General features: G+C 61.7%; 1 protein-coding gene across 2 annotated transcripts in view; it reads left to right on the plus strand.

The window, feature by feature from the left end:
* Positions 1 to 16514: 16514 nt before the first annotated feature.
* AJAP1 (adherens junctions associated protein 1) overlaps positions 16515 to 17956 on the plus strand; it is an 87262-nt gene continuing 85820 nt past the window's right edge. Inside the window, exon 1 of one of the 2 annotated variants that reach the window (XM_058660773.1) lies at positions 16515 to 16584. Coding sequence is in view for 1 of the 2 variants with exons in the window: in XM_058660772.1 (XP_058516755.1) it covers positions 17665 to 17693 (29 nt within the window). In the remaining variant the exon portion in view is untranslated. Of the gene's footprint in view, positions 16585 to 17553; positions 17694 to 17956 lie in introns of those variants that run through there. The other variant, XM_058660772.1, reaches the window with a different exon arrangement.

The following is a 17956-nucleotide window of genomic DNA, read 5'->3' on the forward strand; positions in this document are numbered from 1 at the left end:
CAACGCAGCATAAGCCCTGCCACGGCGCCTTTCCGCCCTTTGCAACACAGCGGGCACGTGGTCCCCCTGCCAGCCCTGACGCTGGCTTCCCCCTCGGCTCACCCACTGTGAAGACACAAGCCAGGGAAGAAGTCGCCTATCTGGAATGTTCTGACATTCCAACGCTGACCACGAAGATCCTCCAGCTCAGCTCTGGTTCGGAGCGGGTGTTAACCACACTGACGCACACAGCTTCATCGGCAGAGGCACTCTGCAAGCTGAGAAATCCCGGGACGCAATTCCATAATTTCTAAATGGCACCTTACAGGCTGTGTCCCTTGCCCCGCCTGCAGTGCTGTGTGGGCCACACCGTGTGTCCTCCTGCTGGCCAGCTTTGTCTCCGGTAATTGCGATTGTCCGGAGGATTTAGAAGTGGAGCGGCTTTGCTGCTTCCGCTGCGTCCATTGGGTTTGCTGGGTTGCTTCAAGCAGCCACAATGCAGAGGATTTGCACTCTGGTGGCTCAGTGGCCTCCCAGGACCCTCGCGTGGGTCCCGTGGGTGGCGCTGACACTCCCGGCAGGATTGTTTCCATGTTGGTGTTGGCTTCGTCACCCAGTGTCATGCTGTGTTTCCTCCAGCTGCACACACACACACACACACACACACACACACACACTGCTCGCAACCTCAGCCGCAATGCCCACTGCTTCATACACAACTCTGTGGATTTAAACCTTTTGCGAGGCAGAGAGCAGGAGGTGGACAGAGGGCTTCCATTCACTGGTTCACTTCCCAGACGCCCACAGTAGCTGGGCCCGGGCCAGCAACAGGGCACCTTCGTCTGTGATACCCGAAGACCTGGGAAGGGGTGAGTGCCAGCTCCTCAGCTCTCCACTGGACGTGTAAATCCACTCACGGGGCTCCTTCGGCTTGGGCCTTGGATGACACACCACCCAGTGCTTGTGCCTGGGGGACCCAGGGACAAGGTCCCAGCAGAAGTGAGAGGCAGGTGGTGCTGCCCAGAGAGCATGCCGCTGACCATGGTCTTACAAGAGTTCCACTGATTCCTGGAGAAAGACACGGACAAGTGCCAGACGGAGCAGCACCAGGACTGCAGGTGCCTGCTGGGGGACGTCGCCCAGCGTGGAGCACCTTCTGGAAGCCCGAGGAGCAGTCCCGTGACCTGCAGCCCGGGCCTCTGTCGTGCTGTTTGGAATCCACATGCGGGAACAGGCAGCTCCGAGAGCCAGGCCCATGGGCCTGCATCCCTGAACCGCCCCCTGGTGAGGCTGGGCTAGGGTGGCCAGGGAGCTCGGCCCCAGAGGGAGGTCGGTTCCTTCCTTCACTCGCCGCCTCCCGAGCACAGCTCTGCCCACGCCAGCTTATTTCTGCAGAGAACACACCCACACAAGGCTCCCACTGGCCTTGGGCAGACAGGCCCTGGAAGAGAGAGGAGGTCTGTTTCTGGAGGCTTTGCCCTTGGGGCCTGGCGGCTCTCCTGGGCCATAGACACTCACCCCAGGCCAGCAGGAAGGTCGGGCCGAGGGCAGGGACCCAGGGCTGGGTCTCCTCTGATCTACCCCGCTCCAGCCTGACAGCAGGTGTATCCATGAGGTGGAAACCAAGCCACACTCCCTGCAGGGTCCAGGGGACTTCGCAGGAACACCTGGCCAGCTGTCTGGGCTGCAGCCAGACATGATGGCCATGGGCCCGCATGTCCCTCTCCCGCAGCCTGGCTGTCCGCTGGCCTCTCCATGGGGCCTTCTGCTTGGCAGGCACTGGCTGGGAGGGCGGCTACGACCAGGCCAGGCTGCTCCCTGTGCTTTGTCCCTCTGCCTGACCCCACACCACAGCCCCAGGCAGCAGCACCTTGCGGCTGCCTGCTGTGTCTGGGCCCGTCCAGGAGTTGCCGCTCCGGGGTTTTTCAGAATGTCGTTCTGTGACATTCGGTCTGTCCACAGCACGCTGTCCTCAGGGCCACCCAGAGCACCTGCTCCTTCTCGGGTGTCCACACAGGAAGGACCAAGTGCTGCGGCACAGCAGGGCAAGCCACTGCTTGCAACACTCACATCTCATATGGGGGTGCCAGCTTGCTTCCAATCCAGCTTCCTGCTGACCCATCCTGGGGGCAGCAGGTGGCGGCCCAAGAACTCGGGCTGCTGCCGCTCCCCAAAGCACCCGGATGGGGCTCCAGCCTCCTGTTTTGCCTGACAGAGTCCCGGCTGCTGCATGGCACTTGGGCAATGCCTTACAATCTCTTGCTCTGTCTCTTAGGTGGATGAAAACAAGCGTGTTTTAAATGTCCAGGGAGAACGTCCTCAGAGAGGCTGTGCTCAGCCAGGCCTGGAGGGGAGCCATCACTTCGGCCTGGTATCTGTCACCACCTGCCTGCTGGTCTCACCCTCTGGCAGACAAGGCCAGGAAACGGGGAGGAACGAAGGTGTGCCCGTGAGGGCTGGGCAGGGAGCTCGGTTCCTTCCTCGTGGGCCCAGTGTGCTCACGCCTCTCTCCTCTTCTCCTGGCCCTGCCTCAGGAAAGCGCCACGTGAGACCGGACCAGACACATACCTGCCTCCTGGAGCAGGTGTGCAACTCACAGACAGCCAGACTACAAGTGATGGCAGGGGCACTGGCACACTGGGCAAGGGCACAGTGCTTTGGCCTGGCACGCACACTGGGCCTGCAGACCTCAGGAAGGGCGTGGCCTTGCTGTGTTGCAGTTGGGGAGGAGGTTAGCGGGGCTGGCCACAGGAGACACGTCGGGGATGCACGTGTCCACCCCTATGCTGCTACAAGCTGGGGAACAGGGCTGCTGCTTGCTGGGGGACTCACGGTGTTGTAGGGTTTTTGAACCCCAAATACTGCAGCAACCTCAAATTCTTGTCTCGCAGGAAAGAAGAATTTTCATGCGGACACAGTTTAGTTTTTTTTTTTTTTTTAAGACTTATTTATTTTATTACAAAGTCAGATATACAGAGAGGAGGAGAGACAGAGAGGAAGATCTTCCGTCCGATGATTCACTCCCCAAGTGAGCCGCAGCGGCTGATGCGCGCCGATCCGATGCCGGGAACCAGGAACCTCTTCTGGTCTCCCACGAGGGTGCAGGGTCCCAAAGCTTTGGGCCGTCCTCGACTGCTTTCCCAGGCCACAAGCAGGGAGCTGGATGGGAAGTGGAGCTGCTGGGATTAGACCCGGCGCCCATATGGGATCCCGGGGCTTTCGAGGCGAGGACTTTAGCCACTAGGCCACGCCGCTGGGCCCCACAGTTTAGTTTTAAAGTAAGATTTATTAGAAAAGCTAAGAAAGGAGACTCCCGCCCTAGTGACCGGAGGGGGTTCTGAGATAGAAAAGACCCGTGCATGGGGGTGTTGGGACCCTTTTAAGCTTTAGTTCAAAGAGGGGGTTTTCCAAGGGCAAAGGAATTTCCTGGTCTCCAGGTATCTGCCTTTGGGACAAAAAAACAGAGAGGTGCTAGACAGGACATTCCAGGCCTTAGGCATCTGCATATTACTTCCTCCTGTCCTCCTCTCAATGATAAGGAGATCGGCCTGGGACCCTCCCACACAATGGCCGGAGGTAATGGCTGGTGCCTCAGGTGGGGATTGATATGCTAATAGCACCCTTGCCCCTTGGAAGAGACTGCTCTGGTGAATCTAAAACATGGTGGGGAAATTCCCTTTTATATTTGGGAAGAAAAATGACTTGGGGACCCAGAATACCCTAACTGCCTACCACCCAGTCTAACTCCTCACACAACAGGACCCCGGAACACGGCGGAGCCTACCACATCAGCCAAGCAGAAGGCACAGGGAGCTGGCGGGGGTCCATTCCTCTTCACAGAGCTGGGAGGGCTGTTGGTGGGCCATCAGGTGTGACACCGTGCACAGAGCTTGGCTGGCATGGGCCTCAAGCTGGGAGCTTTAGGCTGCGGGCAACAGGCACAGCTGCAGTCAGCTGGTGCCACATGCCCAGAGCCCACCCTCAATCTCAAGCTAGTTAGCCCAGGCTGAGATGGGGTGTGGCCAGGACTGCCCCTTCAAAAACCCTCCCCCAGGGGCACCTGACTCCAGGTAAAGAGACCTGCATGTGCCATGGGGCTTTGGGAGGTGCTGCCCCGGGCACGTGGGCAGACACGGACGCCGCCACCTAAGGCAGTAAAATGGCGCTCCATCTAGGAGGAAGCTGGGTGCAGAATAAGTCCAATTCTGGGGATGTGGCAACTGAGGGCTGCCAGCCAGGGCAGAGTGCGTGCAGGAGGGTGGAGTACCACTGAGAGATGTCATGGTGAGGGGTTCCGGCTGGACCAGCCCCATAGGCCCCTTGCAGAACACAGGCCAGATGTGTCCTCAGGCTTCCCTCGGGGGGGAGGGGGCAGTGGGGGATGGCATCAGAGACCCAGGGGAGCAGAGCTGCAGGCTGGCCTGCACCCTGGGGTCCTCACTGGCCTGGGATCCCACCGCGGAGGTGTGCGGCCAGGGCTGGCGGGCTGAGGGCTCTGCTGTGTCCCAGCCTTGCTTGGGAGGAGGTGGCCAGGGCAGCCGGCTCTGGCCACGTCCCCTGTAAGCCACGCCCACCTCCAGCTCTGCCCTCGTGCTGGCACTGCTTCTGTCACAGCTCAGCACAGGCCGGCGGTTCCAAGAAGCGTAGCAGGAGCAGGATCTTTAGGGGTGTGCAGCTCCCCTCGCACTTCTGTATGGCACTCAGGGGGTGTCTGAGCCTCATGGCCCGGGCTCATCAGCCTCCTCTCTGCTGCAGGAAGCTGGGAGGGTCAGCCAGGGTGACAAGGTTGTTCCTGAGTTGGCCCCGGGCCGGGCCTGAAGGACCAGAGTAACTGGGCTGAGGGCCAGGAGGGACAGGAGGACAGGGTGTCTCACAGGTGTGAGAGGAGTTAGACTGGGTGGTAGGCAGTTAGGGTATTCTGGGTCCCCAAGTCATTTTTCTTCCCAAATATAAAGGGTTATTTTCCCCACCATGTCTTGGATTCACCAGAGCAGTCTCTCCCAAGACAAATGCATATCTTATCAGGAGTGCTTCCCCCAGGAGACAAGGGTGACATTAACATATCTATTCCCCACCTGAAGCCTCCACCCAATTCTGTCTCCAGCCATTGCCAAGAGGGAGGGCTTCAGACTGGCCTCTTTATCATTAGAAAGGGACCAAGGAAGTTGGCCAGTGACACCTTGCTGGCCTTTTGTCCCAAGGCCAGGTACCATGGAAACCAGGAATTTCCTTTGTTTAATGGAGAAACATCTTTGAGGGGAACCTTTAAAAGATGCTTTCCCCACCATTGATATGGGTTTTTTTCTCTTAGCTTTTCCTCCTGCCACCATGGCAGGGAACTAGGGTTTTTCTCTTTAGCTTTTCCTCCTGCCATTATGGCAGGGGACTAGGGTTTTTTTTCTCTCAGCTTTTCCTCCTGCCACTATGGCAGGGGACTAGGGTTTTTTTCTCTTTAGCTTTTCCTCCTGCCACTATGGCAGGGGACTAGGGTTTTTCTCTCTAGCTTTTCCTCCTGCCACTATGGCAGGGGACTAGGGTCTTTTAGCTTTTCCTCCTGCCACGATGGTAGGGGTCTTTTTCTATCTCAGAACCCCCTCTCGTCACTAGGACGGGAGTCTCTTTTCTCAGCTTTTCTAATAAATCTTACTTTAAAACTAAACTGTGTCCGCATGAAAATTCTTCTTTCCTGCGAGACAAGAATTTGAGGTTGCTGCAGTGTTCGGGGTTCAAAAACCCTACAACACAGGGACCCGTGGCCAGCACAAAGACCTGGGACTGGATGATGGTCAGGCTGCCTGGGACCTGCAGGAAGGCTGGGGCGGTGGGCTGTGGTGGGCTGGGAGAGAGGCGGTGGGCAGCAACCTGGCCCTTGCTGAGTGTGGGGCGTGGTGGGCTGGGACAGGGGTGGTGGGCAGTGACCTGGCCCTTGCTGAGCGTGGGGCGTGGTGGGCAGTGGTGGGCTGGGAGAGGGGTGGTGGGCAGCGACCTGGCCCTTGCTGAGAGTGGAGCGTGGTGGGCAGTGGTGGGCTGGGAGAGGGGTGGTGGACAGCGACCTGGCCCTTGCTGAGCCTGGGGTGTGGTGGGCTGGGAGAGGGGCTTTGGGCAGTGACCTGGCCCTTGCTGAGCCTGGGGCGCGGTGGGACCAGCACAAGGGGGAGGCAATGCTGAATCCCACCAGGGTGCACTGCTGTGGTGTCGGCTCATGCGTGGGACTGCACTGAGCACTGTGGTCCTGGAGTCAGACATTTGTGAAGCCATTCTGTTGTGGGGCACGCATCGCTATGTCACCTCACACAAACCTTCATTTATTTGAAAGACTGAATGACAGAGAGAGAGATTGTCCAACAGCGATCCGCCCCTCCATTGGCTGCAAGAGCTGGGGTCAGGCCAGGCAGAGTCCGGACCGGCTTTCCTGGAGAGGGTGGGGTGGGTACTCCAACTCTTGGGCCATTTCCTCCGCTTTCTAGATTGTAAGAGACACACCCAGTGTTCAAACTGGCACCCAGTGTGGGCAGTGGGCTTTGCAAGTGATGATTTAACGTACTGTACCGCGACAAGCACTCCTAAAAGGTGAAGTGGCCCGCTAGGGACGCACAGCTGGGCTCGGCCGTGCAGGGCTGCGACCTGAGAGCAGCAGCCTGACAGAGCCCATGCCTCGGGCGCCGGATCCTGCCTGCCTGTGAGTTTATCTGACCCTCTGGACACGAGAGGGGCAGGGCTGGCCTCACGGTGCCACTAGCTGGCCACCCTAGCTCCTGTCTCTGCCACACTTGGGGTCCTCCCCTCTCGCCATCCTTGGGGCCCTCCTCGTCCTACTCGTCCCGTTGGGGGACGTCACTGCTTTTCCCATCCACAGTCTGAATGCCGCGTTTTCAAAGGAGCCTCTCCAGGCACAAATGAGCAGCCGTCCACTGCTGGAGCCCAGCTTTGAAATTCTGCGATGAAAGGCCGGCGGAGGCGGGGAGGCCAGCACAATGCAATCACCATGAGGCAGTTCTGAAGTTGGAGGATAGCTAATTAGCACCCGCCCACTTCATGCTAAGGGACTGAGACATGCCCCTCATGGGGGCAGGGACAGTGGGGCAGTGGGGTCCTGGCGACAGCACCTGCCGCCCCCCACCAGCCCTGGGGCTCCAGAGGGGCTAGCTAAAAGGGCTCCCAAGCTCCCACCCTGCCCCTGGGGGCACCAAGCATGGAAATGTCAAAGTCTGGGAACGTTGCCTTCGGGGTATTCTGCTCCACAAAAAACAAGGTGAGGAGGCCCCACAGCAGATCCTTCAAGAACCCTCAGGCCCTGACCTCTGCCCCCAGGAACGACACCCTGGGGCTGCTGGTGGGGACTCGGGAAGAGCCGAGGCCCGAGCCTGGGAGCCTGGGCGTGGCTGGCTGTGCGCTGGCCCCGTGGCCCTCCTTGCTCGTGGCCCTCGGTGATGCGGCTGTAGTGTTGGATTTGTCCCCGTGTTGGCGGTAGCACAGGCTTGCTCTCGACTCCGCCCACGCAGCGGTGCAGCCGCCCTGCGCCTGGGCCTCTGCTCGCCTCCGGGACCACGCCTCCTTCTCCCAGTGGTGTGGGATCTGCGGCTGCCCACGGATGGGTTATTTTTGTCATTTCTTGTTTGTACGGGGAGGAGAGACGCACAGAGAGATGTGCCACCCACTGGTTCACTCTCCATAGGACCAGCGGCTGGTCATGGGCCGGTCAGAGCCAGGAGCCGCCTCTGGATCTCCAACCCAACTACAGGGGCCATCCTCCACCGCCTCCTCAGGCCACGAGCAGGGAGCTGGGCGGGCAGTGGAGCAGCGGGGACTAGAACCAGCACCCACACAGGACATGGGTCACCGGTGACCGCTGGACTCTTTATGCCGACTGTGTCAGCCCCTGCTGAGATTTTTGATACCTAATGTTTCCTCCTTTTAATAACTGTATGTAAGCTTCTCATGTTTGCTTTTTTTTTCATTTATTAACGAGGTCAGGCTTTTCTTCAAACATTTATTGGCTGGGTCCATCAGTCCATTTCCTGCTGGGTATCTGATGAAGAGACAGGTTTGTAGAGGCTGGTATTGTGGCACAGCAGGCTAAGCTTCTACCTGTGGTGTTGGATGCATGTGGGTACTGGTTCGAGTCCCGGTGTTGTGCCGGTTTCTGAAATCCCCAGATAATCATCAAGCCTGAAGTTCGTGTTAAGGCAAAAAGGTGGTTTATTCAAACTAACCTAGGTCTCCCAGCCACCTCCCCCAGCCCAGCATGGCCGGGCGGGGGAGGGGCAGCCGCTGCAGGATCCGCAGCAAGCCTGTGAGCCAGAGAGAGAGAGAGCCCGAGAGAAAAGAAAGACCCCGAGAGCCCAAGCTCCCCAGTTTTTATACATTTCAGACTATTAATTATACAGTCATGATCTAGCAGGCTTCTATTGGTGGGTTTGAAACTAGCAACTTTCAAAAAGTATGGGGCGGTGGATCTTATCAAACACCAGGTACCTCCTTCCTGAGGAGTGGTCTGCCTACGTGACCTGCCAGGTGTCCTGCTGGGTGTCAGGCCTAGAATCCACACAGCCCCCAGCCAAGCCATCAAGGCGGGATCACAAAGGGCAGAAAACTTCCAGGCTCTTCACCGGCAGCTCCCCATCCAGCTCTCTGCTAATGTGCCTGGGAAAGCAGTGGCTGGTGGACCAAAGCCTGGGGCCCCTGGGCCCATGTGGGACAGCCAGAAGAAGCTCCTGGCTCCTGGCTTTGGTTCAGCTCAGCTCTGGCGTTGCGGCCACTTGGGGAGTGAATCAGCAGATGTGAGAACTCTGTCTCTCTTTCTCTTTGTGAATCTGCCTTTCAAATAAAAACATCTTTAAAAAAAGTGGGGGCGGGTGTCGTGTTTAGCTGAGGGCTGTGGCAGTGGGGGCAGGGAGTGCTGGTGGTCAGGTCACCCAGAGGAAGCTGCAGGAAGGGGGGGCTGACCCCCACTTAGCCCTGCCTCTTGAAGGTCCCACCTGAGCAGTGCCATCGCAAACACAGAGTGTGGGAGGACTCCCAGCCACTGTGAGCACTGGGTGTCCCTCAGGGAGCCTGTTCCTGCAGGCTCATCATGCCGCTGGGGGTCGGCCCTGGCGTTTGCTGAGCAGGAGACACAAGTATGGTTTCCACAAGACTGTGGGAAATGGGACGGAAAGTGCTTAGCACCCGACGGCTTGCTCACTGCTGGTCGTGTTCACACTGTGAGCAAGCCGGGCGACCTTGTGTGTGGCGTGAAGCAGCAACTCAGGCAGGGCTGGGTCGCTCCTTTCTGCCTTTGCTCTCATGGGCCAGATCCTGGTCCAGCCGTCCGGCTGCAGCCTCCCGGCATGCGAGCAGTTAAGCGGGGCCTGGGGACCCCGGTAGCCAGGGTTGGGGCTTTGAGTCAGAGCCAGTCAGTCCACAGCAGCCTGGCGCTGTGCAAGGTTCCCAAATAGCAAACAGGGTCCACTACACGTCAGAGCTGCCGCCATGAAGTGCGTATTTTCAGAGCTTTCCAAAGCATAGTCCTGTCAGCCGCCTGGTTTTGGCTTCTGCCTTAGCTGCCCTGTGGGCTGGAGCCCAGGCCCCTGGCACTGAGGAGTGGGGAGCCCAAGTGGACTTGCCCTGCTCGATCACAGTGGCCCATCCTGCAGGAAGCCGCATGAATGTGGCAGGCGGGGACATGCAGGCCTCGCTAAGTAGGAAGCCTGGGGGCTGCGGTCAGCCCAAGTGGACGTGGCCGGAGCCCGCTGTGCTGCAGGCCAGCAGGAGGCAGGCTGAGCAAGCGCTTGCCTGTGTGTGGCTGTGGCCTGGGACTGAGAGCAGGCAGCTCTGCAGAGGCCAAGTTTAGGAATAGTGGGGTCACTGGCGAAATGGCTGAGCCCAGGGCATCCCCTCCCTCGTGCCTGGGCAGCACCCTTGACGGCCTTCCCTCCTTGGTGCTGCTGGAGCCTCCTGGACTTACTGAGGACACCTGGTACACATCACAGGACAGGTGGACAGAGTAACAGACGGATACATGAGTGGACGGGTACACGGATGGACGGATGGCTGCCTGGATACAGGGATGACAGTGATAATGGAGAGCGGAGTGGACAGATAAAGGGATGGACAACACACCACACGATGGCCGTGCAGCCAGCACTTCCACGGCTCTGCGTCCAGCAGCAAAGCCCACTTGGTTTCTCACCAGAGCCCAGGTCAGTCATGGGTCACCCTCCCGGCTGCTGTACCCTCTCATCTGGTGACCCCGAGAGAAGTGGGAGCTGCCTCGGGTTTCCTCTTGTGTGTGCCTGCTGGTCTCAGAGCGGGGAGAGCAGCTGTGAGCAGTGTCCGTGCTGTCCCCTCGCCCGCGACTGTCATTCTGACTCCACACGGGCCGGAAGGAGATGCCTCCGGCCCTGGGCGCACTGTCCACACGCGTGAGCCGAGAGGCAGTCCAGGCTGGGCCTTACTAACCGCCTGTACCCATGTGCGAGTGGAGAGGACGTGGCCTCAGGACACGGCTGGCGTGGCATTTCAGCAACCAAGGAGATTATCTTTTGAAAGATGTATTTACTTGGCTGGCCTTGCGGTGCAGCAAATCAAGCCACTGGTTGTAGTGCTGATATGCCATAAGGCACAGGTTCAAGTCCCAGTTATTCAACTTCCACTTCAGTTCCCTGCTGGTGTTGCTGGGACAGCATCGGAGGGATGATGTGAGCGCTTGGAGCCCTGCACCTTCAGGAGAGTCCCAGATGAAGCTCTGGTCTTCTGGCTTCAGCCTGACCCAGCCCTGGCCCAGCCCTGACCCGGCCCTGGCCCAGCCCTGGCCCAGCCCTGGCTGCTGCAGCCATTTGGAGAGTGAAGCAGGGTGGGAGGCCTTTCTCTCTCTCTCTCTCTCTCTCTCTGTAACTCTCTCCTTCCAAACGAATGAATGCATCTTGGCTTCTTTGCTCAGTCTGCCGCAGCCTGTCCTTCTGGGACACTTCAAAAAGTTGGTGGAAAATGGAGCAAAGGTGTGTGAAATCTGTGTGCGCATGGACAAGCCCTGTGAAGGCGCTGCAGGTGTGACGGGGACTCGCCGTGTGCCACACGGGTCGGGCAGCACCTTGTCCGCCTGTTCTCTAGGCCGTGGTCCCCGAGTCCTGGCGTCTTACACATCAGTGTCACCAGTCATGGCTTCTTACGCACCAGCTGCAGGACAGAAGTCTGGCTCTTTCTACATTTCTCGGGCTGCTGGATTTCCGGCAGAGCTCTCCAGTACAGGCGCCTTTGTAGCTTCACTAAGATCCACGGTGGGTACCGCCTAACCCTGCCACATACGTGGGCCGTTCAGCAGTGGAATGGGTACTGTCCCACAGCGACGATGGCACTCTTGGCTACTGGGGAGCATGCTACTCAGCGCTGTGAGTTGTCGCGTTCCAACAGCCAGCGCATGCGTGCCGCTCAGTAGGGCGGCACAAGCTCTGCAGCCCGACTGAACCTGCTCACAGTGTGGTCATCGCCAGGGTCCATCTCTGACAGAAGTGACAGCAGTAGTGACCTGCCTGTCCCCCTCCTGCTCCCGCCTCTGGAGAGTTCTCTGCCCCGAAGCTCCTGGCTGCCCCTACCGCAGTGTCCAAGGCTCGTCCCCCTTGGAGCACCTGGCCGACTCCGTCTCTGTGACCAGGCAGGTAACAAGCCTGGTATAACCACAGCACACCTGTCTCCCTGTCCCTCTGGTGGCGGGCACTTGGGCTATGCCTCCTGGGGCTGCTGAGGGACACGCGCATCTGTGTTTTCATCTCAACTTGGGGTTGCGTCGTGCGCTGTGCTCAGTGTGGGGGTCCGTGATAGCCAGTCTCCCCACTGCGGCTGGAGGTCTTCAGCGGGTCATTGAAAGCGGCACGGCCCTAAGTGGGCGGGGCCAGAAGGAAGCGGCCCAGACAGAAGGGCCACCGGGTGCCCCGCGGGAAGGGGGCAGTGCTGTGAGAGCACATACCCAGGGTCTGTGGTGGCCTGTCATGCCCTCTGTGGCAGGTGATGCCAGCAGTGGCCTGTCGCTGCCTCTGTGGCAGGTGATGCCAGCGCCTTCGGACCCCTCTTCCAAGCTGGGCTGTGCCTGGAGCTGGCCGTGGCTCCTGGGAAACCCACTCCCGCACACAAGCCCCTGGCTGGCTGCAGCCCGTGCTGCTAAAATCCCTCTTCCTAAAACCATGCAGGGGAGGCCACCTGTGTGTCTCCCCATCTCCAGCGAGACTGAGCAAGTCCAGTGCGGAAAGTCTGCGAACTTCTCCCCCTAGACGCCTGGAGTTCAGGATTTGACCAGCGGCGTCTGGACTTGGAGAAATAACCGTCTCGGTAGTGCCTCACCCCAAGAGCAGGCTGCGAAGGGTTTCCTCGGAGCGCTCCAGTCTTTCGTCAATGTGTGTCGGGACTGTTACAGAACTCGCTAGAAGGAAATACCCTGGCACCAGAGAAGGAACAAAAGGGGTTAGACGAAGGACGGACACTGAGGAGCAGCCACATTGCTGCAGGCTCTCCGGGAGGAGGTGGCTCAGCACTCGGCTCGCCTGGAATCTCTGTGTCTGTGTGGCTCCGGCAGCTGCTTTGAGGACGGGCGGTCTCCACTTGGCTCCTGAGCAGGCCATGGCCATGGCCGAGGCTCCCTGGAGCACATATGGACTGAGCACAGGCCCGCCGAGGTCCTCACTCCCCCTCCCCTGCCGTCTGATGCACCCCATGCTGGCTGGTGCGTGTGCTGGTAGGTTCCAGTGAGTCGAGGATCCGCGTGCCCGGCTGCTGGGCCGAGGACCCGGCTCCCTCTCTACAGCAGGCTCCCACGGCTGTCCAAGCCTAGGATGGTGGCCGGATGTTGGTGTCATCGGAAGTGGCTTTTCTGCTCAGTCACTTCCTAGGCTGGCAGCTCTGACACTCCAGCTTGGGGATGACCGGCTCGACCTCTGCTGCCCTCAACGGAGGCCAATGGAGGACCAGCTGCTCGCCAGCCCGGGAACAGCGCTTCTCTCGGCACACCTGCCCTCCAGTAAACTTGAAAAGGTGTTGCTCACAGGATGAGGAGGGTGGTGAGGGTGAGGAGGAAGAGGGTGGTCGTGGTAGTGATGGGGTAATTTTGGCTGACAAGTGTCAGTGACCCTCAGGACAGAAGCCCAGCCTCACAGATCTGTCACCTGAGCGCCTTAGAGCACAGCCAGGCTCCCCTACCACCCGGTGGTCCATGGCCAGCACGGTCTGTGTGTTTCCAGTAGACGCTGTCAGGGGTGGGTGACGGAGTCCGGTCCAGCACCCTCCCAGCGTGGAGCCTCAGGAACCCGTGTCAGGGTCCCCAGGGGAAGGAGGCACATGGAGAATACAGGGCAGCCATGTGCATTTGCAGGGTGGACCCAGCACAGCCGCCACCTCGGCAGTGGGCAGAGGGCAGGACCCCAGCGCCCTGCTCCCGCGTCTGCAGCGTAGATGCACGCGGCCCACATCTGCTTGCTCTGCCTCATGGCTTGCATCTGTTCAATGGGAATGAAGTGTCAAAACGCCCTGCTTCAACCAGGAGGAGGAGGAGGGTCACACCACTCCCTGCCCTGTGCTCACAGACACCGGGGTAGGACCAGCTCCATCCTTAATTCAAAGAGCCAAGATGGCGCAGGGTGGGGCTGATGCCAACTGTCGCGCCTGGTGACTCGAGGCTGCGAGCTCGGGGCTGCAGTGGACATGACTAGTCCCAGCGGGCCCTGGAGCTGATGAAGCCCCCGGGGCGGACACCCGGAGGCGCATCCTGCAGTCCGCCAGCAGGGAGGATGTCTGCATGCTGTGGGCAGCTCCCAGATCTCATCTCCAGCCCTCCTTCGGGATCAGCCCCAGCCCCTGCAGGCGCCTCTCTGCCTGGCCCTACTCCCTCCTCCAAGTCCCTACTCCCTAGTCCTCCCGAGGCCCACTTTCCAGTCGGTCACTCCCTTCGCCGTGGGAAGCAGCCCTTAGTCTCTGTGTCCCCTCCCACCCCGACAGTTGAGGCTAACCTGCACCAGGCACCCTGAGAAGTGCCATGAGGCGGGTTTTCCCCTGTCCTGGCCAGGCCCTCTTTGGGGCACAAAGTTGGAGCGACGGCAGAGACCTGAGTGGCGCTGGGCTGTGGGAGCAGTGTCCTGAGGTTACCTGGGGACAGACGTGCGGCTCTGCTCCTGCCTGCCGGCCTGTGCCCTGCCCTCAACCACCTGGAGCAGGTGGCGGGGCAGCAGGACCTCCTCCTGGAGAGTAAGAGTGGTTCTGAGGTCCCCCGTGGTGGGTTGTCCCCTGCGGGGTCCGCGGGGCAGGCGGAGGGGACTGGATGGTGCAGACTCCACAGAAGTCATTCACAGGAGCATTTTCCCTTCCGTTTAAACTCACGGACTCGGCTACTTAATCAAGTGTCATGCTTAAGTCACATTTACCTCCTTGGGAGCAGAACGAGCAGTGGCAGCTCAATTGGGCTGTGGACGGGTTTTAAAAATAGGCAGGTCTGGGCAGGCCATTAGGTAAATGGGCTTGGAGAACTTCAAGAAGGGCCTCCCGCAGTGCCTGGCGGAGGTAATGGCAAAGAGAGAGGGCAGGGGGACCAGCCCGGGGCGCGGCTTCCTGGCCGGGAGAGACCAGAGAGCCGGGCCAAGTCCCAGGGCACAGCTCTGAGGGTTTCCCTTCTGCACATACTGCAGTTTGGGTACACCTGTGTGTACCATGCTTTGGGGGGTAGGCATGGGGTGGGGGAATGCCGACAGCCCCCGAGTTCCCCAGGGGAGACAAATGCAACTGGTAGGCCTCCTAGCCCTGGCAAGCAGTCACGTGCAAGGTGGGGTGCAGCCGTGGCTTCGTGTCTTTACACAAGACGCACCCATCCGTGCTTGTGCCCTGAGAGAGCTGGACCAGTTGGACCTGCGTGAGAGAGCGCGACGGACCAGCACGATCCTGGGCAAAGCTGAGTGGATGCCCTGGTCTTGGAACTTTAACGGCTGGGGTGGACGAGCAAGGGACACCTCTCCCCCAGGACAGGCTGGGCCCCTGCTCCCTGGGCCTCGGCTGCGGATGCTTGGCTCCGTCCAGCCTAGCGACGGCTGTCCTTGCCTGCTCATGTCTTTCATGTCTTTGCAGTCAGGACACATTGCTCTGTCACATGTTCAAAATGTTTACTTTAAATGTATTTTTATATACTTGAAAGGCAGAGCCAGAGAGCGAGAGGGGGGCTGAGCCAGGCTGAAGCCCCACCAGGAGCCCCACGGGCACCAGGATGGGATTTACAAGGGCTTCAAACTCAGCGCTGGGAGGCTCCTTCTAGCACACAGGCGTCTGCGGCGCCTATGTCTGATGGACACAAGGCAGACATGGCACACACGGCCGTCCCCAGAGCCATGCACATCTCTGTGTTAGAGCTGTGGCATTCATGCACCTGCCACAGCCTCGTGGATGTATTTGTGAATAGACACTGCCAGGGTTGGGGATGGCTGCAAATCAGCTTTCATGTTGTTGTCGCGAGCCCGAAAGCCTCCCCAGAGGGGCCGGCGGGTTTCCCAGTGGTCCACCCCCACCCCGTCGCCAGTGGGGAGTGCCACCCGCTGCCCCTGGCAGGGTGTCTGCCTCAGGAGGGCCAGGGCGCTGCAGCACCTCCCCTTCTTCCCGCTAGGTGGTAGCAGCGCGCAGGCCTGCAGGACAGCCGGCCGCTGGGCCAGGCGGTCAGTCCAGGACTTTCTGCTCCCTGGCTCCTCTGGGGTGTCCATCTGCCCCTCATTCTCCCCACACCCCCCGGGGGGCTACAGGGCCCTGGAAGCAGAGGACCACGAGGGCTGAGCAGGCGGCGCACTCGCTCACCCAGGGCCCGCCTGGCTCCTAAGAGTCCACTGCGAGTGAGGCCCAGGCCTTCTGTCTTCACCAGCATCCCTGGGAGGGAGGGACTGTGAAACCCATTTCACACACGAGCAGACGGAGGGCCAGGGAGGCCAGGAACGCGCCCCAGAGCCCCAAGTGAGCCAGCGGGCACATCCTGCCCAGCAGGCCCTGCCTGCCCCTGCCCGCTCCTGGGAGTCTAGGCAAACAGAGGGTTGGTCCTGGGGCCCAGGCAGGAAAGGGGTGCGCGCAGCTCTCCCTGGGGCTGGGCTGGCTCCTGCCCTTCCGGTGCTTGGCCTAGCAAGGTGCAGCAGGGGCGCAGGTGCTGGCGGGGAAGCCCAAGAGGCACAGGTGCTTGGAATTTGGCACCGAGGCCTCTGGGCCGGGCCAGGCCGGGAAGCACCACAAGTCGCCCGCCTGGGTCTAGGCTGGCACGAGGAAGCTTTGTCCAGCAACGCAGAGGTGACTCTGTGGCCCTCGCAGTGACAAGGGAAGTGAAGGGAAGGGTTCCCAGGTGAAGTGAGGACCCCCGCCCGGGCCTCCCGCAGTCTTTGCCGCGCAGAGCTCTGCCGCTAGCGAACTTTGGGTGCAGCCGGTGTCCCGCGCGCCCCCCGCCCGAGCCCTCCCTCGGGAACGCCTCCTCCCCCGGATCAGGACTCCGGGCCGGCGCGGCGCACCCGAGCTACCAGGACGGAACCTCGAACTGCTTCGCAAGCCACCCGGTTACCGTGGCAACACCATCCGGCGGCGCCCGGCGGTCCAATCGGAGCCCGCGGCCTCTCCGGAGCCTTTCCCAAGGTGGGGACCGGGACGAGGATGGGGATGGGCCAGGGGTTGGGGCGCACAGAGTCCCAGCCTGAGGCGTCGCCCAGGCCCGGCGCAGCCCCCTCGCGGCGGGCCGGGCTACAGCGAGGCAGAGCGGCGAGCAGGAGCGGGGCCGGGGCCGGGGGCCCAGGCTCCGGTTCGAGGGGCGGGGAAGGCGGGTGACGTGAGCCGGGGCCGGGCGGGCGGAGTTGGGACCCGTTCGAGGAGGCGGGGGCGAGCGGGCGAGAGGCAGACGCGCGGAGGGAGGCGGCCGGGCGGCGCGGGCGGCTCTGCGGTGGGCGCGGTGGGCGCGGGCGGCGGAGCCCCGGGATCCCCGCGCGCCTCCTCCGCGCGGCGCCGCCGCCGCGCGTCCCCACGCCCCGCGCTCCCCGCGCCCTCGCCCTGCGCGCCTCCAGTGCCAGCCTCCTGCCAGCCTCCTGGCCGCGGCCGTCTGCAGAGCGAACGCTCAGACGGAGCTCCCGGGCAAGTTAAGCGGCGCCGAGTGGCAGCGGAGTCCCCAGTGGAGCTCCGGGACCCGGCGGCGCGCGGAGACCCGAGCCCGCTTGTGTTGCTGCCGCCCAAAGCCCGGGACGGCATCGCCCCCTCGCCGTGGGTCTCCCGCTGGAGGCAAGAACCGCGCGCCGCCAGACACGCACCGGTGCGCGGCGGCGCCGCGGGCCTCCCTCCCCGCCGCCCCGGAGGGCGAAGCCGCAGCCCCTCGGACCCTCGCGCGCGGCGACAGCCCCGGAGCGCGCCCCGCGCCGCCGCCGCCTTCGCTGTGTGGCTCCTGGAGGGGCCCGCCAGCCCCGCGCCCCAGCCAGAGGATGTGCGCCCCCGCGGGTCGCCCGGCTTGAGCCATGCGCCCCAACGGCGGCGGCGCGCCGGCCGACATGGAGCCCCGCGCGGCCGCGCTCTGACTCGCTGTGCGCCCCGCGGCCGGCGGGCGGCGGGCGGCGGGCGGCGGCGGACCGAGAGCCGGAGATCCGCGCCGCGGGACGGAAGCGAGCGGGCGCGGGCGCCACGCAGATGGCCGGGGCGAGCAAGGTCTGAGGCTCGGCTCCCCGAAACGTGACCATGTGGATTCAACAGCTTTTAGGACTCAGGTGAGCGACCAGGCTGGCGCCGGGTGCGTAGCTGCGGGGCAGCGACCTAACAACCATTTCCTCAGTGTTGCGAATGAAGGGACCCCGTGCTCCCTGCCGCTCGCGAGCCGCCAGCGGGGTGCGCCGGGGCCGGGGAAGGGCGCCCTCCCGGAGCTCCCGAATCCGTGATCCCGCCGGGAGCGGCGGGCTCGCCTGGGCTCCGCGCGTCCGAGATTAAGGCAGGGGCGCCCGCCCCGGCAGCTCGGGCAGCGGGGCCGGCCGGG

This window comes from Ochotona princeps, chromosome 2, assembly GCF_030435755.1.
Source record: "Ochotona princeps isolate mOchPri1 chromosome 2, mOchPri1.hap1, whole genome shotgun sequence".
Classification (NCBI taxonomy): domain Eukaryota; kingdom Metazoa; phylum Chordata; class Mammalia; order Lagomorpha; family Ochotonidae; genus Ochotona; species Ochotona princeps.